Below are 27,733 nucleotides of genomic sequence, written 5' to 3'. Positions count from 1 at the left end.
CCACAAAGCTGATAGAGATTTAAGTGCCCTAATCAGCACCTCTGCAGGTGGCTATAATGGGTATTTAGGCTTCTACCTGCAGATTTTAGTGCTTAACTTTAGTCACCCAAGGCCTTTGTATTTGTCTTGCCCAAGCCTATGAGTTGCTGAGTGTTCTCAAACTCCCACTGATGTTATTGGGAGATAAGGATGCTCTGCCCTTCAGAGAAGGCGCTCAGCAGATATAACTCATCCTCCAAAGTTAGCTACTATGATCCTTCACCTCATATCAAAAGGTCACTGAATGGTCAGGTTTCTAGTCTCCATCACCACCTCATTCCCCAGTTTACTGTCCCCTTGGATGCAGGGCTTGTGAGGGTTCACCAGGCAGCAGTTAGCATAGGAGGGCGAAAGGCAGAGGGAGTCTGGGATGTTATTGCTTATAGTTCTCAATGGGGAGACAACGTTCCTGTAACAGTTGAATATTGGAAGGAAATCAATAGAGAGCCCTGTTGAATTGACACATTCTGCTAATTCAAAAGTGACTATATTAAGTAAGATGGGTTCCCCTAATCTTGTAGTGTTTCCTGTTTTGGTGATTGTTTTCTATACCGCATCCAGCAGCTTATTCCCAGTCCATGTTTTCATTTTGTTATTCCCTAGTATTCTGCACTCTGTTTATGTGTATTAAGGGGCACTGGACAAATACTGATGACTCTTCACATTTCTTTTTCAGGTGCTGGCCATGTATCTCACAAACAAGATCATATGTAAATAACCCAGCTCTGGATTTTGTATATACTGTGTACATATTTCCTATTAAACTGTTTGAAGTATCTGTTTCAATTGCTCAGAGGCCTGATTTCGTCTTTCAGAGAATTGGGGCTTCCTCAATGTCCTCTGTAACCATGATGTGGGGGCTTCCTCCTTTGCCCTTTCTCCGTGGAGCTGGACGAAGACCTCAGCTCAGCGCCTCTCTGGGGTCTCTAACCACTCTTCCGCAGTCCCCACAAAGCTAAATCTAATCCCTGTAGTTAGTGGCCTGGGGTTTGGTTCTTAATCATATTCCCATCTTTGTTTTTCTGGGAGTTCAGTGTTGCTGATGAATTCTGGGTTGTAAGTGGGATGGACTGTGTTCTGGTGAGTTATCCTCCATCCTGTCTAGCCTATTTGTGGGTCAGAAGGCTATCTGTGAACAGCGTCTGTTTACTTACAGCCTTAGGCTCAGTGCCTGTAATAGTGTGTGAGGGAAGGCATCTCTGCTTTTCTACGCCAAGTCCCTGTTTGTGAACTGCAAGACTTTATCGGAGAGGAACCATTGGATTCCCTAGCTTCCCCCACTGCACTACAAGGGAACGACTGTCATTGGGTATCTCTGACAGGGTATGTCCTGCTGTGCTCACTGGTCTTGTGGCTTCTTAAGGGCCAGCTCCTTTTGTTAATAATTCACATTGGACTAGAGCTGGGTGAAGGCTGATGGGGCATTCACTGAGGGGCTCACCAGTTAAACTCCACAGTTCAGAGAATCCTAGAAATGTAGGGCTGGGAGGGTCCTAGAAATATCATCCCAGCCAGCACTATACTTAGACCGTCCCTGACAGCTCTTTGTCCAATGGGTTCTTAAAAACCTCCAATGATGGGGATTCCACAACCTCCCTTTGAAGCCTATTCCAGAACTGAACTATCTTTATAGTGAGAAAGTTTTTCCTAATATCTAACCTAAATCTCCCTTGCTGCAGACTAAGCTGATTCCTACTTCTCCTACGTCCAGTGCACATGGAGAACAGTTGAGCGGGGTCCTCTTTATAACAGTCCTTAACATATTTGAACACGGTTTGAACATATTTGAGGGTTGGCTAAGATAAAGAGGCCCCTGGAGGAGAGAAAGCAGGTTACAGGGGTATGTGTGCAGCTTTCTTGGGGTGCCCAGGCTCTGAGTCACCTTGTTACTCATCCGGCGAGAGGAAGATTTTCTCAAGGAGCTGATATCTAGTCAAGCATAACACCACCGGTCTGTTAGCCAGCCTACCAATCTCCACAGGGCTCTGCCAGCCCTTGCTCTGCCTTGCATGGTAACAGTTGTTGCACCGCAGCCACGAAGTCCTCTGAAAGTGTCCCCAGAAGCATCAGGTTACTGTCACAGGACACTCACAGAAATTACCGGGGAACAGAATCTAAACAGCTTGATTGGTACAGCTCAGGATCAGATCTTTATAACCTCACAGCACTGAGACATATGTATAGTGGAATAATCTTAAATTCATTATCAAAGATTAAGATTTAAGAGGTACTGAGTCAAGATCATGGAAACAGAACTGGTTACATATAAAATGAAAATCATAACATGCTCCTTAGAATCTAAAATCAATTATTACAGCAGTTTTTCACCTAAAGCAATCTCCCAGCAGCATTAACCAACATATCTGGGATCCAACTTTCCTGAGGAAGGAAAAGGGCTTTTTGCACACTGTTCCCAGATGTGCCCGTTACTTTGGGGGTAGGCTCATTTATCAGGGTTACTCTTCTGGGGGAGGGGCTTCTGTAATTCAATTAACGTGCTGTGAAAGTCACTTGTGTGTTCACATGGAGCTCTGCTCCTTCCTCCTGCAAGTCCCCTCCCAATGGAGCTCTCCTGCAGGACCTAGGTTCCTCCAGCCCTAGAACTAGATGAACATGTGCACACACACACTAGCAGAGCAAGTCTGAGAGGACCAGGTCAATCAGCACTCTCCAGCTGATCCCCTCATGTGTTCCTGTACTCAATGGGCTGGGTTAAGCAGCACTTTCAAGCTGGTACCCTTATGTGCTCCTGGTCTCAATAGGCTGGATTGAGCCGCACTTTCAGCTGCTCTCCCCCCACCAATGTTCCCCAAGTTGAACACATCCCTATCACACATTCACATTACAATTGTACTGGTAGTAACCCACTTGATGAGCAAACCCCACAGTATTTTGGGGCACTACAGGGATCTTTAGCTTAGGTACAAGAAGCGCTGCAGAGTAAATGGGGGAAGCTAAAAGAGTAAAATTCAGAGAGAAAAGCAACCAGCTGAACCATAACAGTTATTGATTGAATCATAGTGATAACCACACCAGGAGGGCTAAACAAACATAACAGTTACATTTTAAAGGTTAATACCTGAGGTAGGAAAGAAAACAGAGAGAGAGATGGATCTCACCCACTCCATGAGGCTTGAACTGGTCAGGGTTCCCAGATGATGGTGGTAGCTCAGGGTCCTGAGTGCTGAAGACAGGCAGAGCCCCCAGCACGATCAGTCAGGAGATAGAATCCTGGAAAAATCCTGATCCTGGAAAAGCAGAAACTGGATGGGGTCTTCCAAGAAGATGCCCCGAAATCCGCTGGAGAGATGGTTGTACGTGTTTCCTTTGACTTTTACACACCAGTCACTACCCACTTCAATCATCACAGCAACTTGTTGGTTCATAATTCAAAGGGACGTCTTACTGGGCTACATCCCAAAGTCTGTGCTCACGCAGCCTGATCTCCTCTTTCTCTCCCGGTGCAGTTACATGGGCAGCAGTGAATGGAGATTCAGGCCCAATGGACCAGAATGTATCTATTTAGTCCTTAGTGGACTTCATGGAGTCTTTGGCACTTCTCCCTTTTGGGGTAAACATTCTGCTGGGGGTAGATCATTTTGGTTTTGTTGTTGTTCGGGGTTTAGGACTGAAAGGGGGGTCATTGTTGGAGTTAGGGGTGTCAGCGTTGGGATTAGGGGTGCCAGGGTTTAGAGCATGTCAGTGTTAGGGTTTATTAGGTAAAAGAGGGTGTAAGTGTCAGGATTGATGGGTCTCAGTGTAAGGGTTTAGGTAATAAGGGGTTGTCCGTGTAAACGATTGGTGGTTTAAGTGTCAGGGGATAAGGTGTATAAGGGGTGTTGGTGTCAGGATTTAGGGGCATCAGTGTTAGATTTTAGGGTCTCAGGGTGGGGTTTAGGGATCTCAGTGTTAGGGTTTAGGGATTGAAGGGGTGTCAGGGTTTAGCAGAGGTGCTGGAACTAGGGGTGCCTGGGGTGCTGCAACAACCCCTGGCTTGAAGTGGTTTCCATTATATACAGGGTTACAGTTTGGTTCAATGGCTCTCAGCATCCCCACTATAAAAATTGTTCCAGCACCCCTGGGGTTTAGGGATGTCAGTGTCTGGGTTTAAGGGGTCTCTGTGTTAGGGATCTCAGTGTTAGGGTTTAGGGCAGAAGGCAGTGTCCATGCCTGGGTTTAGGAGGTGTCTATATCAGGGTTTATTAGATAGAAGGGGGTGGGGTTAGTGCCATGACTGTTGTTCTCATGATTGAAAGACATCTCCGAAGGGGATAGTTTTGCAGCATTTACTAAAGATGCTTAGACTCTGGCCTGGCCTGATCTCCCCTGGGCATTGGTTCCCCAGCCAGCTCCTCTCAACTGAGAATGCCTTGTCCACACCTCTCATGCGCTTCGTCCTGGGCTTAGTGACTTGCATTGCCTCAGAGGAGCGCAGCTGTCTTGGTGCTTCACAGGCCAAAGTTTGGTTTTTGATGTCACTGGGGCTTGATCCATTAACGCACGGGAAGCTGCCTGGGAGCTAGTGGCAGGACCTGAGCACCGGCCTGGTGTGCTAAATTCTCTCACACTGGTTTAATACGAAGCATCTCTATTGACTTGGATGGAGTTCCTCCACACTGATAAAGGAGTAACAGTAACTGAGATCAGAACCTGGCCCAGCTATAGGTCTGGCCATGACTGAGAGTCCATTCTTGGGTAGCTTTCTAGGAAGCATGTGTTCTGCTATACTATCCTATGCTGATGTCCTGGGATTAATTCTTCCTTTTCATGGTACTCGGGCGACTTTCTTATCCCAAATCTGTCCTTTGCTCCCCTTTAGGGAGGGTACAAGGGGGCTGAGCCTGATGTCTCTTTAACGGCTTTTGTGCTGATTGCATTGGAAGAGGCCAAGGACATCTGCAAGGATCAAGTCAACGTGAGTATCTCTGCACCGTAGCGTCACTTCTACGTTCATTCCCAGGTTTTCCCATCTTTCCATCCCCTATGAACCATGCCCCATGGTGTTATGCTTATAAGAAGCACATGAGATCTTTTTCAGGGGAAAAGGCAGTACGCCACGTTTATTAAAGATACAACAATTAACATACGCATTCAATCACACACCACACACACACTATCCCACCAGTCAATGTTATAGTTATCAGTCCAGACTCTGGATCAATCTAGTGGCCAGCTCCGCGGAAGTCTTGGAAGAACGAACCCAGAGTTTCATGGCACCCCATTTATATAGTGATTTTCCTTCATTGGGATCAATGAATTCTTCTTTGAGTGCTTGCTGATATCAATTCCAGTTAGGTGTGCGCATGTGCTGCATGCACGGCTGTCAGAAACTTTTCCCTAGCAGCTACCCGTCAGACCAGCTGGGGAGCCCCCTGGAGTGGCACCGGTATGGCGCTCTATATATGACCCTGCTGGCCCAACCTCCCTTCAGTTCCCTCTTACTGCCTGTGATGGTTGTTCGAACAGTGGTTTCTTGCTTGCAAGTGGTCCACTAATCCCTGGCTCTTCTGCTTATCTTTGTATATAGTTACCCATTGTTAGTTAATTGTTCTCTTCTAGTTGTTAATTGCAGTCTTTAGTGGTTGGTGGGGTTCCTTCAATGAGTGCCCTTGGGGCTCCAGGGCATGCAGTCCCAGGGCTTCAAACCCTATAGCTCCTGCCAAGCCTATGCCTACGGGCAACCCCCATGACTCCTGTCTCTGGTGTCTGGGAGAAGCCCATCAGGCAGATAAGTGCAAGATCTGCAAGGCCTTCAAACCTCACGCTAGAAAGGAGAGGAACACTCATTTAAAACAACTCCTCATGGAGTCAGCCCTCTGTCTGCAGCAGGACCCGGCCCCGAGTGCTTTGTTGCGGAGCACCCCTCCAGCGGTGCTGCCAGCAGCACTCCCAGGGGTCGGCGGTCTCCCAGGGCCCAGAAGTGTTCCGCTCTGCACCGCTCCCACTCGCCAATTGCCCACAAGAAGCAGGCCAAGGACAAGCCTCCACAATGGCCTGATTCAGGAACCGTAGCCTCGGCAGGGCACGCTACAGTGCATGGGCCTACGGCCGACAGACCCTCTGGTTAGGCTCAACCCCCATGGGCTCCCATCTCCCCAGGAAGCCCAGCACTCCTGGACTCCCCACAGCTGCAGGTGGAGGAGGTGATGCCACCCTCCACCAGACACTTCTGAGGCCGCTAGGGGGCTTATAGAAATGATGGCTCCCAAGTCTCCAGTCTCGAGGCCTCCATTACCCCAAAGCCAAGCACCTTCAAGAGGCAAACCCACTATGTTTGGGCCATCTACCCCCCGACCAGGATCTCTGCATCGCTCCGAGTCCCGGCGCCGCTCCGAGTCCCGGTGCCGTACATATGCCCCGTGCCTGTCTGACTCGTGGCACTGGTCTGACTCGCGGCACCAGTTTCTCAGCCCCGACCCTTGGAGCTGTTTCCGTTTGAGGTGGTCATCAGCTAACAAGTCATGGATCCTGCTCAAGTTTCAGATCCCAATCTGTGACTCGCAGCAGCGCCGTGATCGACCTCAGACTGCATTCCCAGTCGTCGCTCGACGGACCAGCACTGCTCTACATAGCAGTACCACTCTATGTCGTGGCACCGCACCCCATCTCGGCACTGCTCCACCTCAGGATCCCTTGCAAAACCCAGATCCAACCCCACCCCCAGTGGAGGTTACACCTGGGGCTCGGGATGAACCAGTCCCGGAAAATCCAGAAGCCGCCATGGAACCACTCCTGCCGGTAGCGTCTTCCTCATCCTCTCCTGACCAGGAGCCACCCAGATGATGGGGCAAGTGGGGCAATTTGCCCAAGGCCCTGCAGGGCCCCTGGCCCCACATCTGCCTTCCCCCATCGCCTCAGCGCACCACATCAGGAGCGGCCCAGGACAGCGCTGCAGCGGTGTGGCTCCGGCAGGGCCTGAGCTCCTCCCACTGAGTCAGAACCGCATGGTAAGGGGGCTGCGAGCCCCGGTCCCGCTGGAGCCACGCCACTGCAGCGCCGTCCAGGAGCCAGGGCAGCCTTCATGACGTGTATTTACACTTGTTATGACTTGGCAAAGGTTCCTCCATCTACTATTATGGCTCACTCCACCAGGGCTGTTCCCTCTCTTTTATAGTGAGGAGGAGCCAGCTGACTGAGGCTGTAGCAGTACAGCATGAGGACAGAGGCAGTCATCTGTAGGGTGAGGGAAGCAGGGCCTAGTGGGCAGAGCACTGGACTAGGTTTCAGGAGACTTAGTTCTCATCCCACAACAGCTGAGGGACCTCAGGCAAATAACTTTCCTACTCTGTGCCTCAGTTTCCTTTTCTGTAATTTGGGGCTAAAAAGACTGACCTCCTTTGTAAAGCGCTGAGGAAAAGTGTGATATAAGAGTTTGGTATTATTAGATCTTGGATCCCGGTCAAACCAGCATGAGTGGCACATGGGGACGATACTACCCTCTCTCATCCCAGGGAGGCTTGCTCAGCCACTGTACCATTCGTGGGGCTAAACGGAGGACATCCTCCAGAATTGCCTCCATCTTTCTTCTTCAGGCTTGCCAGTCCTACATTTTCTCCATATGCACTTTGTCCTCCTGGCCACTGTCTTGCCACTATTTTCTTGGTCGTCTTCTTGCTTTCTGCCTGTAAACGTTACTCTCAAACGCCTCCCTAACAAAATTCCCTTCACAAGTGCTGAGTTTTATTTTTCCCAATGGGTGCTCCACCCCTGCTCTGCCCTGAGGCCCTGTCCCCACTCTGCCCCCTCCCCTGAGGCCCCATCTTTGGTCCGCCTCTTCCTGCCCCCGCTCCCACCCCCTCTCTCAAAGTCCCCCCCACCAGCCTGCCACTCCTCATCTCCGTCCTCCCCAAGCGCCCCAACAGCTGCTTGCTAATCAGCGGCCAGCCCTGGGGCTTGATCGGCACAGCTGGGGCAGAACCACTGTGGCTGGTGGGTGCTGAGCACCCCCTATTTTTTTCCATGGGTGCTTGAGCCCCAGAGCACACACGGAGTCGGCACCTATGACTCTCTTCATCCCCTCTTTGTACGTGCCCACCACGTCACCTCATCCTCCTCTCTTGCAGCTTCTGTCTGATACCACAGACCAGGGCCAGATTTTGGGGGCAGGCAATCCAGGAAACTGCCTCGGGTGCTGGACTTGGGGGGTGGTGCTGGGCTCAGGGTGCTGTTTTTGTTGTTAGAGACAAAAAGGACAATTGATGTTTCCGGTATTCTGTACGTGGATTCATTTTTCACTAACCTACTAGAATGTTCTGGATGTATAAGCTTTGTTTCTATAAGCTTAGAGGAAACTTTTTATTTGCTTATATATGGCATGAATAAATACAGACTTACAGCTCCTAGCGTGCAAATTTATCATCTTGTACAACAGGGATAAATCATACATGCTAATCATGCAGCGAAATCGCGAAATGGGCTACAAATGCAATAAAAATAAGGTATTCAAAAATTTAACAAATAGAGGGGGGGACACCAAAGATGCTCTAGGGCGCCATTTGGGCTAGGGCCGGTCCTGCCACAGACATTGGTCTCACTCCTGCTGACATTCTGCATGTGGTCCAGAAATGTCCCCTTTTGCTGCCCTCAAATATCTCACTTCCATGTCTTCAGCCTCCTCTGTCTTTCACCAGCACAAAATTCACTGTGAAATTAAATAAAGCTGGAAGCCATTTGAATTCGTAATGTGTTAATGTAACCCACACCCCTCCTGGTGTGGTGTTCTGTCCCATCTAGTGGCACTGAGACCATGTAGAGAGAGCTTAATGAGCCTGCTCTAGAGTCTTCAGGCTTTTAGTTCATGCAGTAGAGGCTCATGCATTTAGCTCCAGAGGTCCCATGTTCAATCCTGCACCCCTCCTCGGCATTAACACTACTCAAAACCTCAGCCTAACCAACGAGTTTGATTTTCTTCCATTTTCTTTGTCACCTCCTAGAGTTTGGAAGTCAGCATCAGCAAAGCCACTGAATACTTAGCCCAAAGGTACCAGTCTCTAACCAGACCGTACACTGTGGCTCTTGCATCCTATGCCTTAGCCATGGTGGGGACACTGGACACTGAGAAGATGCTCATGAGAGCTTCGACAGGTAAATGAGTGCGTCTTATCAAGTACTGGAAAGATGTGGCCAAGTCAGGATGGGGTTCAGGGAAGAGAAGCAAAGGAGGTTGAAGAGGGATTAATTTATGAGGAATGAATAATGGGCATAGATTTGCTCCTTTTAGCCAGATTTGAGATTGATCAGACTGGGTATAAATCCAGAGTAACTCTCCTGGGTTGAGTGGAGTTACTCCAGATTTACACCAATGTGTCTGAGATCTGGATGTGGCAGAGATGTATGGTATTACTTGACCTCAGGAGGAATCTGAGAGCTCTGTACGTATATCTAAAAGATGTAAACCCCAAAGAGAAAAAGAGAGAAAACGGTGGCTCAAGAGGATGTAACTGGATGAAACTGAGCAAAGGATATAGAATAATATTACCCGCAAAGAAAATGGAGTTTGCCCCATTGTTTGGGATAGTTAAAACAGGGCAGGACAAAGCTGCTGTCTAGATATAACAATGTTGTGTTGAAAGGTGCCAGGTGGGTCTTTGATCCCCAAACAGTCACAGACCTTGGCCATGTCTACAATGCAGGGACTAGAGCGGCAAAGCTATGGTGCTGCAGCTATCCTGGTATCACCCCCTATTGTAGACGCAGACTGCACCGATGGAAGGGGTTTTCCATCTCTGTAGGAACTGCACCACCATGATCAACGGTAGCTAGATCAACTGAAGCATTTTTCCATTGACTTAACTGTGTCTGCACTAGGCGTTAGTTTGACATAGCTATAGCAAGTGTGTGTGTGTGCAGATGTTTCACATGCCCTGAGTATCACAGCTATCACAATCTAAGTTTTAAGTGTAGACCAGGCCCTTGTTCAAGTTAATGGGTGTGCCAGGCACTCTTTCAGACTCAGTGGAAGGAGCAATCAAGACTCTTTCTGTAGTAGACACAGCTAAAAACAATGCAGGGACTGCCCAAGGCACACAGCAGGTCAAGAGCTCAGGCATGTGGGCTGAGGGGTTTCCCTGATGGCAAACACAGAGGCTAGCATGTTGGTTTTGCACCCTGTGCGTTAGAGGCAGAAACCAGCTGAAAGCCTGGAGAAGTGTTATGAAACAAGCAGAGAGACATTGCTTGTTGGGCCTAGAACTCACTTCAGAGGCAGAGTTGGGGATTTCTCAGCAATGAAGTTGCCTGCTGTTGGTTTCTCTCAAGCTCAGGGAAAATGGGGCTTTCTGTGCATTTTCATAAGCAATCAGGTTTACACCAGAGAACGTACCAGAGGCCTATCACCAATTCCTCATCCTAATTGAAACAATCCTCCCAAGACCCCAAATATTGGGTAGCTGCTCACCCCTAAAAGGGGCAACAATCAGTTCGACTTACTGATCCTCCATGCGGAAAGTTGGGGAAGGAGTCAGGCGATGGTATGGTCCAGTCAGATCTGCTCAGAATGAGTGGATCTCCTTGAGGAGAGTCCTTTAGCTCACCTTCTTTGCTGCTGCCTAGAGGGAAATCGCTGGGAAGAGCCAAACGCCCACACCTTCAACATTGAGGGCACCTCGTACGCCTTGCTGAAAATGAAGAAGTATGAGTTGACTGGTCCCATAGTCAGATGGCTGAGAGAGCAGAACTACTATGGAGGAGAATATGGATCTACCCAAGTGAGTATGATCCTTATAGTCCCGGGTATCCTTCCAAGACCGTGTTTTGTGGGCAGGTCTCCCATCGGAAGGAATGGGATCCGATCACTTGAGTCATTGTAGAAAGCCCTGGGGAATGCCCAGTAGAGAACAGTCCTGCATTGCCTGGGAGATGGGCAACGTGACCTATCAGGTCTTTGCCATTGTTAACCTAAGGCAGAGACCAGCACAGGGGCATGACTGAATCGTCTCACTAAAGGCTCCATCCCGCCAAGGTGATGGGTGTGAGCACATGCTTCTCTTTAAGATAATGAATTGTCCTGGGGAGTGAATGAGCCTTCTCTTCCCATGGGCAGAAACACACATGCATCTGGACTCATTCTAGCATTTGTTGTTTTTTGGCCATTGGTCTGGAGAGAGGGTACCAGGTGTGCAGGACCAACGGACTGAGTCCAAATGACAAAGCCATGGTAGATCATGACTAATCTGAATCAATTGGGCTTTATCCACCTCTAAGTAAAACTGTAAGCTTATGTATTTTAGATTCTTTTTTTAAAACTGTGCTTACATGAAGCACTGGAGAGGATAAAAGCCCTACTGCTAGTGACAGCTAAATAAAGATGGAGTGTCCTCAGATATCCCTCCCTTCCCTGGAATACGGGGGCCACCAGGAACTATAGGGTCTGTCTGTGTCCAGCAGCCTCAGTAGAGAGGCCCCTTTACATTCCTTGCTACTGAGTCTTGTCTTTTCTCTACCTAAAATGATGCTACAAGCTTGGTTGGGAGTGGTCTGTATTTCTGAGTCACAGGCCATGTGTTCTATCCCTAACATTGTTCTTTGTGTGGCATAGATGTCTCTATATAAGTAACCTACACACCTCCTGGGTATGGTGCTATGTTCCCTGTAGTGGCACCGAGACCACTTAGAGAGAGAGATTAATGTGTCTGCTACAGACTTAGCTAAGGGCCACATGGCTTTTAGCTCATGCAGGAGAGGCTCATGCATTTAGCAAGAGGTCCTGCATTTGAGTCCCAGACAAGCCCCCACTTGTAATACCGATAGACCTCAGTTGTCGGTGGGTGGGATCGAACTCATTAAACTCTCTAAGTGGTCTCAGTGCCACTAGAGGGGACAGAGCACCACACCCTGTGGAGGTGTGTGGGTTACATATACATAGAAGGAGCCACTTGCTGTGCTCTGTCCAGCTGACAATTGGCCCCTGTTAATAGCTAGGCACGAAGGGAAGCTAATTAACCATATTTATTGACCATGGGTTCTAGTCCTGGCTTGGCCACGGGCTTCCTGGGTGACCCTGGGAAAGTTACTTCCCTGCCCTGTGCCTCCGTTTCCCCATCTGCAACATGGGAATAAAGATCTTGTACTGCTTTGTAAAGTGCTTGGAGATCTACTGATGAAACACATTACAGAGGAACCAGGTAATATTATTATATAACCCTTTGCCTGCGTGACACCCAGTGGACCCTTGGTGTTTTCTTTCATTGTATTTTTGGTTCCTCTTCCTTAAGAGTCAGTTTAAAAGCTGTCAGATGTTCAGTGCAATAGGACAATAAGGTGTAACTCTCTTGTCTTTTTCCTGGTGTTCTAGGCGACCATCATGGTGTTCCAGGCTCTTGCGCAGTACCAGATAGACATCCCCCTACACAAGGAGCTGAATTTGATTGTTTCTATTTTCCTGTCACATCATTCTAGGCCTATAAAGTACAGAATCTCAAATGAGGATGCTCTAGTGGCCAGAACAGCAGAGGTATCGTGCTTCTCTATGTGATTAGTACAGATCACTGATTATAGAGAAAGAAGATTTGACTAGAACCTCCTATCCAAACCGTTTTGGGAAAGGGAGGGGCATTCATATTCCCGGCACCAGATCCAAATGCATCCACACTTTTGACTCAGATTTTTAAGACCAGAAGGGACCATTATGATCATCTCGTCTGACCTTCGGCATGACACAGGCCAGAGAACCTCACCTACTAATTTCGGCATCAAGCCCGTAACTTCTAGCTGACCTGTGAGATGTCTCTTAGGTAGATATCCAGTCTTGACTTAAAGACTTGAAGTGATGGAGAATCCACCACATCCTGTCAGGCCCTAGGTTCTAGGCAGTCAGGCCTGGTGGTTGGAGCCGGCTGGAGCGTCGGGACTGGGCCAAGGGCAATGCTGAAATCAGGGTCTGGGGACAGGCCGTGGGTCAGAATCCACAGACAAGCCAAATCAGGATTGAAGTCAGAGTTCGGATGCAGGCCAATGGTCAAAGTCAGGTTGGAATCAGTCCGAGGGCCTGGGGGGCCAGGAGGCGGATGCAGGCTGGAGCGGGACTGGAGCAAGGTCAGAGCAGGGCACAGAGGAAGCTGAAGTGGGCTGGAACAAGACTCGGGCATGGCTGGGGCAGGAACAGGAACTGGATCAAGGGCAGGCCAGAAGCCTGGGCAGTCTGTAACACTGCAAGGCTGGAGGAAGGTCCCTGGCCGACTAGTGCTGTTGTGCAGAGTCACTCTCAGCTCTGATGGGGACAGTGAAATACTTGTGCCTGGGGGTCATCTGGCCTGAGCCCTGACCAGGGATAGTCACTGCAGGCTCCGTTGCAGGAGTGAGTCACCGCAGCTGGGTGAGCAGCCCTGGGCTGGGTGGGGTTTGCCTCACACATCCTGAGGTAAATTGTTCCAGGGTCAGTGGCCTGGAGTGTGTGGTTTTGAGCTGAATCCAGAAGTAGGAGGGGTTTGGGTTGCTGTTTAGGTTTGGCTCTGGAGAAGCAATACGTCTGAAGATCAAAGAGCTACTGCCTCGGAAGTAACCTTTTTTCTCCTTCATGCTATTGTCTCTGCAGAGTCCCCCCAGCCCCTCCGGGTGAGTGACTGTCAATCTCACCAGCTTCATTTTCTTCATTAGCTTCATTTGCCCTGTCTTTTAAATTAATAATAATAAAAATGAAGTACAAAAGAAAATTAACCCTGGATTAATTTTACAGCTCAAATGGAATGAAGACTTCACTGTGAAGGCAGAAGGAACTGGACAAGCAACAGTAACAGTAACGATAATTTATAACGCAAAGCGAAAGGAAGATGAATCTCAGTGTAAGAAGTTTGACCTGAGGGTATCGGTTGAAGAAGCCCAGGGTGGTAAGTAACCACCTGTCTTTTCTCTTCTGAAGCTTGCTGTCAATCCTCAGATCATGGACAGCAGTGGATTTACACCAACCAAGCACCATCTCTGCAATCACATTCTTAACTTTGGAAAGTATTTTTGTGAAGCTTCTACAAACTCTCCCAGTTCCCAAGTCCTAAAAATTATACCCATAGGGCAGGCACTAAATAATATTTCCAGCTGCTACATGTTCTAAGTTGCAACCAATGCAGGGTCCTTCTAGATGCGGGAGCAGATGCTGCCTTCTCTCATCCTGGCACTTGTTAGCAGCATAGTTGGAGCATCGGATGTGGATGGGAACACAGGCCAGCTACTCTGGGTATTGTCTCCCTCTAAAGCAGAGATGAGCCCATGCCAGGAAGTCTGGTTACAGACCCAAACTTCCAGGGCACACATTTCCAGACAGCATGGGTGTGAAATCAGCATGGGACAGAGGTCAGGATCTTCAGCACCCAAAACACAAGCCTCTGTGGCTTGGTCTAAAGGAGCAACTTCCTTTACCTGGGAGTAGCTGATTGTTATAATTGCTAGGGCTGGCCAGTAGCGGGAGATATGCTGGTCTAATGCGTGGTCATATGATAGAGGGATCCAGGATTTTGGCACTGCTTTTACAGAAACAGGAGCCAGCTGTAAATTGTTCTTAACTTTCCCAGCTGCCCAAATTCACACCCACGAGTTCTCATTGTTTCAGTCTCCTCTTTCTGCTAACCCTAGACCGAAGGCAGCACATGAGCTGATATTCAGTGGCACTCACACCACCCACCTCCTGGCCACTGGTCCAGGGGCTCTGCATTTTAATTTAATTTTAATTGAAGCATCTTAAACATTTTAAAAACCTTATTTACTTTACATACAATAGTTTAGTTATATGTTACAGAAAGAGACCTTCTGAAAATGTTAAAATGTATGACTGGCACGCCAAACCTTAAATTAGAGACAATAAATGAATACTTGGCCCACCACTTCTGAAAGGTTGCTAACCCCTGCCCTAGACTGTATTTCATTTGTGCCACTCAGCTGGGAGAGGCTTTTTAGTTTGCGTGCCAGGGATGGGAAGAATTTTTTATGGATTGCTGGAGGGGAGGGGAGGTTTATTGAGGGATTTTTCACATCTACTCTAGGACCTGTTTGATTACTAAGCCATATTAGTACACCTAAAAAACAAAAGAGGGTTTATCTGGCATGAAATTTACACTGAGATATTAATTTCTTTTGTCTTCTGCAATGTTTCCAGTTAAGAAGCCGGATGGAGCGATGCGTTCAGTCTATATATTAAAATCTGCATCAGGTGAGAACAATGCCCTTTAATGATAGATGATAAATAGATGGACCGATGCAGGGGGTAGCTGGAGAATCCTGGGCTATGATTTTTTTCTATGGAATGGGCAAAAAAGTTATAATTAAGCAACAGGAGCTGGTGGAGCGATCGCAAAAATCAATGTTCAAGTGATGAATTCTGATCAAAAGGGTATTTTCTCTTCTCCTCGTTAGGTTCCTCGGTGTGGTTGATGCCACAATGTCTATCATCGATGTCTCCATGCTCACTGGCTTCTCACCAGACATGGAGGATCTTAAGAGAGTACGTCAGTGTAATCTGAGAACAGGGAACGTAATAAACAATGCAGTGGCTCGACTGGGGCTTTCAGATAAGAAAATCCAATGCAGCAGATGAATAGTCAGACTCCAGAGTTAAACCTGGAGGGAGACCAGACAGCTCTAAGGATTGGTAACAGCTTTAGGAAACCACAACCAGTTGTCTCCAGGTCGGGGATGGCAGTTTTGGGGCATTCATAGAGGAGATTCCAGGGGATGAATAAGCCATGAGCGCAATGTCCAAATTCACAGAAACAAACAGGGCCCTGGGCAAATTTTGCAGGTTGCGCAGGCTACTTTGAAAATCTGGCCATACAAGTTCAGGTCAGTTCAATCCTGCTTTATTGGATAGCAAATTGAGAGGCTGCTGTCATTTGACTAACAGATGTTTTGCAGCATGAGCTGTGGGTGAATACCCACTTCTTCGGATGCAAGCAGGATTCCACAGGATTCTTTGCTGCTTCTACAGAACCAGACTAACACGGCTACTCCTCTGATACTTGTCATTTGACTGTGCATGCCAGAGCAGACTGCATTTGATACAGTCTCTTGTACAGTGGGGCCACAGTTTAAAAAAAAATGATTTCCCTTTTGATCCTCTGACCTACATAGTGCAGTTATTTGGGCCTGAAGAACTGTGGATACAAAAAAAAAAAAAGAGGCTGCACAAAAAAATCCAGGTCCTGAAGGATTCATTGCAGTGAATTGCTGCCCGGGTATAAAATGAAGGTGAAGTTTAGCAAACAAACCCAGGGATGTTTCCAGCATTGGTGCTGGTGAACAGGGGCCGCTAACAGAGGAGTTTTGAGAGGGAGTTTGGAAAGGGAGTGATGTACAGTCGCCATTCTTGTTGGGCAAAAGTCAACATGGTTTCTGTAAAGGGAAATCTTGTTTTACTAATCTATTAGAGTTCTTTGAAGGGTCAACAAACATGTTGACAAGGGAGATCCAGTGGACATAGTGTACTTAGATTTCCACAAAGCCTTTGACAAGGTCCCTCGCCAAAGGCTCTTACATAAATAAGTTGTCATGGGATTAGATGGAAGATCCTTTCATGGATTGAGAACTGGTTAAAAAAACAGGGAACAAAGGGTAGGAATTAATGGTATATTTTCAGAATGGAGAGGAGTAACTGGTGGTGTTCCTCCAGGGTCAGTCCTAGGACCAATCCTATTCAACTTATTCATAAATGATCTGGAGAAAGGGGTAAAAAGTGAAGTGGCAAAGTTTGCAGATGATACTAAACTGCTCAAGATAGTTAAGACCAAAGCAGACTGTGAAGAACTTTAAAAGGATCTCACAAAACTAAGTGATTGGGCAACAAATTGGCAAATGAAATGTAATGTGGATAAATGTAAAGTAACGCACATTGGAAAAAATAACCCCAACTATACATACAATATGATCGGGGCTAATTTAGCTATAACTAATCAGGAAAGATCTTGCAGTCATCATGGATAGTTCTCTGAAGACGTCCACACTGTGCAGCGGCAGTCAAAAAAGCAAACAGGATGTTAGGAATCATTAAAAGTGAGATCCAGAATAAGATGGAGAATATCTTATTGCCCTTATATAAATCCATGGTATGCCCACATCTTGAATACTGTGTACAGATGTGGTCTCCTCATCTCAAAAGAAGATATACTGGCATTGAAAAAGGTTCAGAGAAGGGCAACTAAAATGATTAGGGGTTTGGAACGGGTCCCCTATGAGGAGAGATTAAAGAGGCTAGGCCTTTTCAGCTTGGAAAAGGGGAGTCTAAGGGGGGGATATGATAGAGGTATAGAAAATCATGAGTGGTGTGGAGAAAGTGAATAAGAAAAAGTTATTTACTTGTTCCCATAATATAAGAACTAGGGGCCACCAAATGAAGTTAATGGACAGCAGGTTTAAAACAAATAAAAGGAAGTTCTTCTTCATGCAGCGCACAGTCAACCTGTGGAACTCCTTGCCTGAGAAGGTTGTGAACGCTAGGACTATAAGAGGGTTTAAAAGAGAACTGAGGCCAAGGGCTCTGGCTGGGGGTGCCAGATCTGGGGTGGGACCACAAATGAAGCCTGCAGGGTGCAGGAGGAGGTTCCAGGCTGGGGCATGAGGTTGGGGTGCAGGGAGCAGGCTAGGGCTCTGGCTGGGGATGTGGGCTCTAGGGTGGGGCCAGGGATGAGGATTTTGGGGTGCAGGAGGGAGTTCTGGGCTGAGGAAACGGGTTGACATTCAGGAGGGGGTAAGGGGTGCGGGTTCTGTTAGGGAGTTAGGCTGTGTGAGGGGGTTCTGACCTGGGGCAGGAGCTTGGGATGCAGGAGGGGGGTCATGGTGCAGGCTCCAGCCAGGCAGCACTTATCTCAGGTGGCTCCTAGAAGTGGTGACATGTCCCTCCGGCTCCTAGGCAGAGGGAGCAGGGGGCTCTGTGTGCTGCTCACGCCCGCAGGCACGGCCCATGCAGCTCCCATTGGCTGCAGTTCCTGGCCAATGGGAGCTGCGGAGCTGTCACTCGGGGCGGGATCAGTGCGCAGAGCCCCTGTGGCCACTCCTGCGCCTAGGAGTTGGACATACTGGCCGCTTCTGGGACCTGTGCAGAGCCAGGACAGGCAGGGAGCCTGCCTTAGCTGCGCTGTGCTGCTGACTGGAGTTGTCAGGGTCCCTTTTCAACCAGGTGTTCTGCTCAAAAAACAATCTCCTGGCAACCCTAGGTGTGGAGTAAGTAGCAGGCTAGTAACTTCCATGATACAATCTGCATGGGAGACGTGATCACAAGCATGAGCTGCAGGACTTTCATAGAGACGCTGCCTTACCCACAATGCCTCTTGCTTTTTCTTATTCACATTTAGCTTTCCCAAGGGATCAACAGATACATTTCCAAGTTTGAAATCAACAAAGCCCCATCCGACAGAAGCAACCTCATAATCTATGTGGACAAGGTAAAGACTCAACAAGCGGCTTCTCTGATCTTGTGTTAATTTCATGGGCTCCTGCTGAGCCAAACTGCACTCCCAGATATACCCTGGCATCCCCACAGACGTCAGCAGGTTGACAAACTGCAACCCACGGCCAAATTTGATTCACTGGTCCAGATTCAGTCTTTCCACTAGGAGTAACTGAATGGGCCAGATCCTCAGCTGGTGTATGTGGATGTAGGTCCATTGACTTTAATGGGAAATGCAATATCTGATATTAAGGTTGAATTTGCTTCTCTGTGCCATTCACTTCTTCTTTCCTTGTTCCTTTCACTTCTCTAGTTCTTCTTTCCCCCACCTGCCTCACTTTTCTTTCCCAACATCTCCTTTCTTTTATTCTTTTCATTCTCTCTTCCATCCAGCCACCCTTCAACCTAAGCAATCCTATTATTTCCCCCGCACCCAGGTTTCTCACAGAGAGGAGGAATGCCTGCAGTTTAAAGCTCACCAGTTTTTCGAAGTGGGGCTCATTCAGCCGGCATCCGTCACAGTCTACGACTATTACAGCATAGGTAACAGATCGCAGCTCTCCTCACCATTCAAGGCACCTGGCTTCAAATTCTGCTCTGGGTCACATTGGTATCATTACCTCTTGCAGTCTTTTGCTGCAGTACTTAGGTATTATTGCCCCGTGTAACAGAGGGGATGCACTGGAAATAGAACCCAGGTGTCCTGAATCCCAGTCTTCTGCTCTACACAAGCTCACTCTCCCTTCAACTTTTCCAGATTACTGTGCCCCTTTCAGGAGTCTGATTTGTCGTGCATCCCCCAAGTTTACCTCACTTAAAAACGACTTGCTTACAAAATCAGACATAAAAATACAAAAGTGTCCCAGCCACACTAGTACTGGCAAATTGCCGACTTCCTCATTTTTTAACATGTAAGTATAAAATAAATCAATTAGAATATAAATATTGGACTTATATTTCAGTGCGAGCCATGAGCCTGTTTTCACTCATGAGTCGTGTCATTCAGTGGCTGGAGAGCGGCAGCTGCTGGCCAGGTTCCCAGCTCTCAAGGCAGCACCCCGCCAGCAGCAGGGCAGGAGTTAAGGTGGCATGACCTGCTGCTGGTAGGAGCGCTGCCTTCAGAGCTGGGAGGCCAGAGAGCTGGGGTTGCTGGCTGGGGGGTTCATATTTTTGGCGGCGAATGAGGACTATTTTTTTCAATCCTGCTCCCATCCCGACCCACAATATCTACTCCCACCTGCTCCTGCATTGTTTGTTGAATTTTTATCCCACTATTATAGCAATGGGCCCTGCGGGATCCCAGTCCCACTGCAGGGCTCTAGAATCTTTTGTAAAACTAGGCAAATATCTACATAAGTTAATATACCTCCTGGGTATCCCTAGGTGTAGCAGGGTGGACCCTGCTCCGGGGTTTTAAGGGGTTAGAAGCAGCCTGGCAGGGCTGGAGAACTGTGGCTGGAAGCTGAGCTGGCTAGGAAAGTGTCTGCAGCTGGGGGCCACGCCCCAAACTGAGGAGCAGGGCCTTATAAGAGGCAGGGAAGCCAGAGCCCAGAGAGTCTCTCTCTGCCTCCAGAGAGAGATGGGCCTGGCTGCCTAGAGGCTTAAGACAAGGTACCTGAGGGAAGCAGTGCTGGGGAATAGGCTGAGGAGCCAGGGAAGCTCTAGCCAGGACAGCCCCAGGCTGCGGCCTAGCGAAGGGCCATAGGTACTGTGGGTTGCAGAGGGCAACCTAGGGGTAGGACGAAGCAGCAGGTCCAAACCCCCTTTGCCTGTGATGAGTGGGCTGATACTGCAGTCTGCCCCAGGGTGTGGGGCTAGACAATGACTGACAGTAGCCACTACTGAGGCAAGGCGGGGATAGTAGCGTGGGGTTCCCCTGGGAGGGGGAGACCCAATTATAGATAGCGGGCACCGGGTCCAGGGAGGGACGCCGGGGCCAGAGAACAGGCGGGTCACCAGCCTGCCGAGGGCGCTCCAGGGCCGGACCGAGGGACATTCCGGGACCGACCAGCAGGAGGCGCGGCAGGGGTGAGTAACGACCCTGTTACACTAGGGTATGTGTCCCCCTGGTTGAGAACTACTGGATTAGAACACAGGGGGTTTAGACTCAGACTTTAAGGCCAGACGGGACCATCCTGATCATCTAGTCTGGTTTACTGCCCACCTCCCAGTTCCTCCTGTTCCAACATTACTCCATGCTGGAAATATATGGTCACACTCATCACCTTAACACACCCAAGCAAAGGTAGACAAAATAATAAGGGGAACCTCTGACTACAGGCAATAATTATCCTACTTGCCCTCTCCTCCTGTTTTACCTCCAGAGGTGAATTTGCTGCTAGCATGATTAAGAGAGTGTCTCCAACAAGCACCAGCCCGTCATTTCAAGCTGATGGTTTCCTATAGCTAAGAAAGTCGTTCCCACAGACTGCTGCTCCCTTCCCCAGGGTCACCCAGTGGGGCTTCTGCTTGAGTAAGGGCTTCAGGGTTGTCTCCTAGGTGCTGTAAACTGTAGCCGTTGTTCTACGGGAGGGGGAATGATCCATGTCTCTGATCTTTCTCTAGATGGCCGGTGCACCAAGTTCTACCACCCGTCTAACCAGAGCGGGCTCTTCAATATGATCTGTCACAGGGGCATCTGCCGGTGTGCAGAAGGTAAGGAGAGTCCTGTCTCTGCTTACATCTCGGGTGAAGGCTCCCCTGTCAGCGTTACCAGCAAACATGCAGTCCCAGCCCCCCCCCGCCCCCGCCCCGAAACCAATCAGGGCCTTCTTTCCCTGTGGTGTCTGGGTGATTTTCACGTGCGATACAGGCTCATGGCAGCTGGAGACAGGATGGTCCCTGGGTCTGTCCCCCAGCCTGGAACTCTGACTCTTGGCTGGCTGTGTCCCTGCTACACACCACCACATACAGCAATAGGGGAATGAGGGTTGGGATGAGGGTACCCTCAGTGGGAATATGAGAGGGATGCACCCCCACATGAACTCATGCAGGCCTGGGGAGCGGAGGCAAAAGAAGATCCAGAAGGGACTGCAGGGCCTGGGATTGGGCCAGGGAACGGAACCTAGAGGGGCTGGAATGGGCCTTCGAGGAGGTAGTAACCCCCAGAACCCACCCCTCACCCCCACAGAGGTCGCAATATCGTCCTTCACTCCCTCTCCGGTCCCTCCTCCCTGCAGTCACAGAGGGTTTCCACCCTCCTGACCACCTGCCCTCACCTGGGTTCCCTCCTTCTCCAATGGCAACCCCACCCACCAATCACAGGAGAGCTGGCAGCAGGACGTAGAAGCAGAATTTCTCTAACCAGCTGGGTCACCAGGAGGGAGCGGGTATAGGAAACATCAGTTCCTCCTCTCTGGCCATCAGGGCCTTGGGGGCTGGACCAAGCCAGCTGATCCATGGAGTCCAGTTGGGGGGGGGGCATGGTGACACAAAGTCAGGCACTTCTTTACAATATCTGGGTTCTCTCATTCCAGGATGCCCACAGCTGGCACCCCTCAGCCCCCCACTGTCAGTTTCAGCCCAGAGGCCAAATATTGAATGAGCCATGGAGGCTCCACTCCCCGCTGACTCTTAGGAAGGGATCCTCTAGAAGAGGGTAGAGACCCATTGGTGGGAACGTTGTTCAGTGGGGAACTTGCTGTAGCCCTGCTGTCTGCCGGGCATACAGAGAGGCGCTCAGTCTCCGGATCTGTCCTTCCCATCACCTTTGATTCCCCATCTGGAGCTCCACTAAGTCCAGTGACCAGGCTCCTCCTGGCACTGACCCAGGCAGAGATCCATCAGTGCAGAGAGGGAAGTTAGCTGGGATTGCCAGGCCTGTTTATGGTCCTTGGTTATTTCATACACCCAGGCAGAGTTCCTCTGGGCAACATCTACCGATTCCTTTGCAGAGCTGTCTGAGTCTGTCTGCTCAGGATCATTTGGATCCTGCAACCTACCCCTCCATCCCTTGTTTTCTTCTTTTACTGTGTCCCATAACATAGGCGCTGACTTTTATTTTTCCTGGTGGCTGCTCCACCCTGACTCCACCCCTTCCCCTGAGACCCCACCCTCGCTCTGCCACTTCCTGTACCCCATCTGCCCTCCCCGAGGCCCCGCCACCTGCTCTCCGCCAAATGCCTCCTGCCAGCCGCCAAACAGCTGTGGCTGGTAGGTGCTGAGCACCCCCTATTTTTTTCCCCATGGGTGCTTGAGCCCTGGAGCACCCATGGTATCAGCACCTATGTCCTATAATGTGACGGGTGGTTGGCTTCATGGCCACTCCCTTGTCAGAGGAGGTGAGCCTGTCACTGTGCGGGTTAGTGCGGCTCACCCAGGATTCAAATAGGTGGGCACCTATGGGTCACTAATAACAGAGCTGAAACTAGGGTCTCCCTTGGTGATTCTCTACCCATCTTCCTTCCCCATAGAAAGCTGCTTCATGCAGCAGAAGATAGAGGGTCCAATCACCCAGAACAGACGAATGGAGGAAGCCTGCAAACCTGGAGTGGATTATGGTAAATCTGTGATTTGGATCTGCTGAGTCTTTTTCCATGAGGAGAGCGCAGAGACAGGGTTCAGAATTCGATTTGGATTGTAAAGTTTGCCTTTGAGGCTGAATCGGGGTAAGGTCTGGATCTGCTGGGACAGAAACCTGATGAGATTTTGGGGCCATAAGTGCCCAGAAATGAACAAGATCAGATGACTGTTTAAGATTCAATCTAACCCTAAGAATTTATCTGCCCCCCTGTCACGGTGCACAACTCACCCCTGTGGCACCTCCTGCTGGTTCTCTCAGGGAATTAGTGTTTCCAGCCTCCGGAGCACCCTCTGCAGGCTGGTGTCCCACCTGCTGCTTGGCCCAAGTCCCTCCTGGACCCCAGTGCCCTTTTCAGGCCAGGGTGCTGCCTCCTTGCAATACCCCCACAATCTCAGGGTCTCCCCACCCAGGGGAACCCACAACCCTCTAGCCCCACCTTGCTTCAGTCCTGGGTTACTGCCAGTCACCATCTAGCCCCCACTCACTGGGGCAGACTGCAGTGCAAAAGCCACTCATCATAGGCAAGGGGGGTTTGGACCTGCTGCCCTTGCAACCCCAGTACCTAATTCGCCTTCCACTAGGCCACAGCCGGGGGGATTTCCAGGCCGGAGCTCCCCAGCTCCCTTGGCCTTCCCCCAGCGCTGCTCCAGTCTAGGTACCTTCTCTCAGCTCTCTACAGCCAGATCCCTCCCTCTCAAAGCTAGAGAGAGTCTGTCTTGTTTTTTTGGCCCCCAGCCCTCTTATAAGGGCCAGCTGGGCCCTTATTAAGCCAGCCACAGCTGTGGCTCCTTTCCAATCAGCAGGAGTGGGGTAACTATCCTGCTATGCCCCCATTCACGAGTGGCAGGTTTGTAGAAATTTTGGTGGTGTCCACAACCCACCCACTCCCAAACTCTGCCCCCCACCTGCCTATGGCTATGGGAGAGAGTTTGGGTGGGGGGAGGAGGTCTGGGGTGCAGGCCCTGGGCTGGGGATTAGGGTGCAAGAGGGGTGCAGGCTCTGGGATGGAGTTTGGGTGCTGGGTGCAGGCTCTGGGCTGGGACAGGGGGTGGGTGTGCAAGAGGGGATGAGGGGTGTAGGCTCTGGGATGGAGTTTGGGTGCAGGGTCTGGACTGGGGGTGGGGGTGTAGGAGGGTGCGGGGTGTAGGGTCTGGGAGGGAGTTTGGGGTTGGAGGGGTGCAGAGGAGGGAGTTTGGGGGCAGGGGAGATGTGCATGAAGGGGGAGGGGGTGCATGCTCTGGGAGGGAGTTTGGGGATAGGAGGGAGGGAGTTTGGGGGCAGGGGAGGTGTGTGTGTGAAGGGGAGGGGGTGCATGCAGGGGTGAGGGCTGTGGGGCTGAGGATGAAGGTTTGGGGTGTGTGAGGGGGCTCAGGGCTAGGGCAGAGGGTTGGGGTGTGGGGTGCGGGCTCTGCCTGGGACTGAGAGGTTCATGATGCAGGAGGGGGCTCAGGGCGGGGGCAGAGGCTTGGGGGGATGAGGGCTGGGGATGAGGGGTTTGGAGTGTTGATGAGGCTCAGGGCTAGGGCGGAAGGGCAGCCTGCCCTGCCAATAGTGGATGGGGGGCACTCGGACCCTGTGGCAGCAGTTGATGCCAGGAGCCGGCAGAGCAGACTCAGTGAGAGCTGCAGGCTCTGGGGCCCAGGGGAGGTGAGCAGGGGCAGCAAGTGGGGGCCAGGGGAAACCGGGGGAGAGCCCCGGCCCCAAACATTGGTGGAGCCGAGCCCCCGGGCCCTGAATATTGCTGGAGCCCAGGCACCATGAGTGTATATAACTCCCCGCCCCTGCCCCCTTTTCCCTAGTATCTGAGCACTTCACAATCTTTAACACGTTTATTCTCACAACCTCCTGTGAGGCAGGGCAGTGCTATTATCCCCACGGTACAAAAGGGGAAACTGAGGCATGGAGTGACTAAGTGACTTGCCCAAGGTCATGCAGCAAGTCTGTGGTGGAGCAGGGAAATGAACCCCGGTCTCCAGTTATTGCCCTCACCACGGCACCAGCTTTCTCACAGCCAGTTTGGGGAGTCAGTTACACAGTGAATTCTCTACAGAAAAATACTGCAGACCTTCAACTGGTGTTTTGTATGTCTTCCTTTTTTTTAAGTGTATAAAACCAGGCTTGTTAGAATTCAACAAGTGGATAGTTCTGACTACTACATCATGGAAATTGTGGAACTCATTAAGGCAGGTATGAGCTCCCCTTCTACAATCAGGGTGCAATTTCTCTGAATGGCCTTTGGGATAAAGGCCGGCATAAGAGCTATTTCTCTTAGCCAGAGGCAGTGCTAAAGCCCCAAGGCTAATCTAGTCTCATGCTCCAGGGCATTAATTTATCGCCACAAGGGGACAAGAAAGAATTTGCTCAACCCACCTAGGCAGCCATGCCACGAAGAGGCAGACAAAATAACAGGGGGAACCTCTCCCTGTGGTCAGCCTGGCACAATTGGCCAGTCTCATTATGGGCTTTTTCAAGCTTCCTCTGAAGCAATTGGCATTGGCCATTGTGGGAGTCAAGATCCCAGACTTGGTGGCCCTTTGGCCCAAGCTACTATAGGGGAGGTGGAGTCTCTCTTCCTCAGTGCTGACTTTTATAAATCAATATAAAGGCAAAGGAAGCAGGGATCTAACTGAGCTCAAAGCGGCTTCACTCACTGGGAGCTGATTTGACTGTTCTAATTATTTGAATTACCTGAGATTAGGGGCCCCTTGTGCTAAGCACTGGACATATCCAGATACAACCCCTGCCTTGACGAGGTTACAATCTAAATCGACACTGGGTGGCTTTATTAGCCCCGTTTCACAGGTGGGGAATTGAGTCCCAGGGAGATCGAGTGACTTGTGCAAGGTCACACCAGGAGTCTGTTGCAGAAACATGAGCTGAGGCCTGAACTCTTCAGGCCCAACCCGGTGCCACAACCACAAGACGGTCCTTCCTGTCTCTAATGACTGCTGGAGGTTCAGTGATTGATTATCGTTGCAGTCACTCTGGGGCTGAATTTGTACTGAAACCTCAAGAGAACACCTAGGAGTCTCCTCTTCTCTGTTCCTTTCATCTTCATCTGTCTCCACCCCGTACTATCTCCTCCTCACTCTGCTCTTATGTGTGACATCTTTTTTCACCCCCGCCCTAGGGACTGATGAAGATCCACAAGGAAAAACCCGCCCATTCATCAGCCACATAAAATGCAGGGAGTCTCTGAGGCTGGAGCGTAACAAAGACTACTTGATCTGGGCACTCAGCACCGACTTGTGGCCCAGGGAAGCTGAGTAAGTAGCCTCCTGTGGTTACCCTGCATTAGTCACTTTCAAGAACACACGCCCTTAACTAATTACCCTATCTATTTTAGGTACCTATCAGGCCCCCATTACTGTACTTTCTGAGAGCCTCACAATATCAAATGGTTTTTATTCTCACTACGGGAGGCAGGGCAGCGTTATTACCCTCATTTAACGGATTGGTAAACTGAGGCACAGACAGCCTACGGTCCAGGTCCTCAATGGTATTGAGGCTCCTAACTCCCACTGACTGGCCTTAGGTGACATCTTCAAAGTACCAAAAGGAAGTTTCTGGAGTTGCAGAGAATTGAATCCAGATTCGCCTCGTAGTCTAACCATGGACCACCATTCCTCACAGGGGCCACCCAACTATTTCACCAGCACAAATCACTTTGTCAGTGCAATTTCATGGTCCTGCATCCAGCCACAGTTGTTCCGAAATCACTTCGGTTTCAACTGGGTGGAACTATAATTAATTAGAGTAAAAACAACACCTAAAAATGAGCTTTACCAAAAAGATGCAGCTCACAGAGGCTAAAAGTTCCATCCTCATGTGTATCTGGAGCATTGCATGCTGGGATCTGTAGTCTCTCTGGACCTATGAGACGGGAGGCAACCCACTGTTTCTCTGCAAGTCAGATGTGGCTCTTAGGCACAGGTGGAGTGTGAGCTGCCTGTTTGGGGAGGCTAGACCCCAGCCCTGCCTGTCTCCCTTTCCCACCAGAGCCCCGAGCCCACCACCGTGGCTGCCAGCTCCCCGGCCCCAGTTCTGGGCCGCTCCAGCTGGCCAACCTGAGCTCCCCCAGCCCTGAAGCATTGGGTGCTGCAGCCCCAGTGCCCTCAGCCCTGGAGCACCAGGTGCCACAGCCCAAGTGCCCCCAGCCCTGGAGCGCTGTGTGCTCAGTCCCCAGCGCCTCAAGCGCCACCAGCTCCAGAGCGCCAGGGAGCACCAGAGCTGGGGGGGGCCAGCACCAGGGGCACCCAACTGCCTCAAGTCCCGAGCCGCAGGCCAGCCCATGCTAGCCCTAGCCCTAGCCCTATGTGGGCTGTGGCCAGGGGGAAGCAGGATAGGGCTCGGGGAGGAGCATGAGTGGGGCCACGCCTGGCTGTTTGAGGACACTCAGCCTCCCCTGGCCTGCCATACCCGCTGCCCATGCCCTTAGGCAAACCCGGCTGCCCTTGAGGAACTGAGCAAACAAATTGAACACATTTTGTGCTTCATTGCTCACCCTTCTGCCTGTCTGTCCCAGGCTATCCTACATCATTGGCAAGGACACCTGGATCGAGAAGTGGCCCAACGAGGACGAATGCCGGAAGCCGGATTTCCAGAACCTCTGCCAGGAATTCCTTGAGTTCTCTGAAGCCATGACCATGTTTGGCTGCCCAGTCTAAACTTGGACCCAGCTTTCCCAGCAGCCCCAAGGGGACAGTTTGAGCTGAGATGGAGCATAACCCTCAAGGTGGAGACATCTCCACTCAGAGTCCCAGTGCTGCTGACACTCGCCACTAGCCCTGTCCTCTTCGGGGGTTTCA

The 27,733-nt window shown here is 50.3% G+C and overlaps 1 protein-coding gene across 1 annotated transcript; it reads left to right on the top strand.

The window, feature by feature from the left end:
- The first annotated feature begins 1,104 nt into the window (after positions 1-1,104).
- Positions 1,105-27,733, top strand: LOC120394555 (A.superbus venom factor 1-like). The gene is made up of 15 exons (XM_039518771.1): positions 1,105-1,119; positions 3,267-3,353; positions 4,859-4,954; positions 8,973-9,123; positions 10,591-10,745; positions 12,332-12,490; positions 13,712-13,862; positions 15,379-15,476; positions 18,309-18,398; positions 18,841-18,946; positions 20,969-21,058; positions 22,816-22,902; positions 25,029-25,112; positions 26,056-26,191; positions 27,451-27,733. The coding sequence occupies exons 1-15, from the start codon at positions 1,105-1,107 to the stop codon at positions 27,590-27,592; spliced, it is 1,647 nt and encodes a 548-aa protein (XP_039374705.1). The 3' UTR covers positions 27,593-27,733.

The sequence above is a fragment of the Mauremys reevesii genome, unplaced genomic scaffold (assembly GCF_016161935.1).
Source record: "Mauremys reevesii isolate NIE-2019 unplaced genomic scaffold, ASM1616193v1 Contig65, whole genome shotgun sequence".
In the NCBI taxonomy this organism is placed as follows: domain Eukaryota; kingdom Metazoa; phylum Chordata; order Testudines; family Geoemydidae; genus Mauremys; species Mauremys reevesii.
Note: the sequence above shows the minus strand (reverse complement) of the source record. Positions and strands in the feature narration are given on the sequence as shown.

Coding starts and splice junctions, on each gene's coding strand:
- LOC120394555 (XM_039518771.1), top strand. Junction 13,863..15,378: donor GGTTGAAGAAGCCCAGGGTG/GTAAGTAACCAC, acceptor TCTCCTCGTTAG/GTTCCTCGGTGTGGTTGATG. Junction 22,903..25,028: donor CAAACCTGGAGTGGATTATG/GTAAATCTGTGA, acceptor CTTTTTTTTAAG/TGTATAAAACCAGGCTTGTT.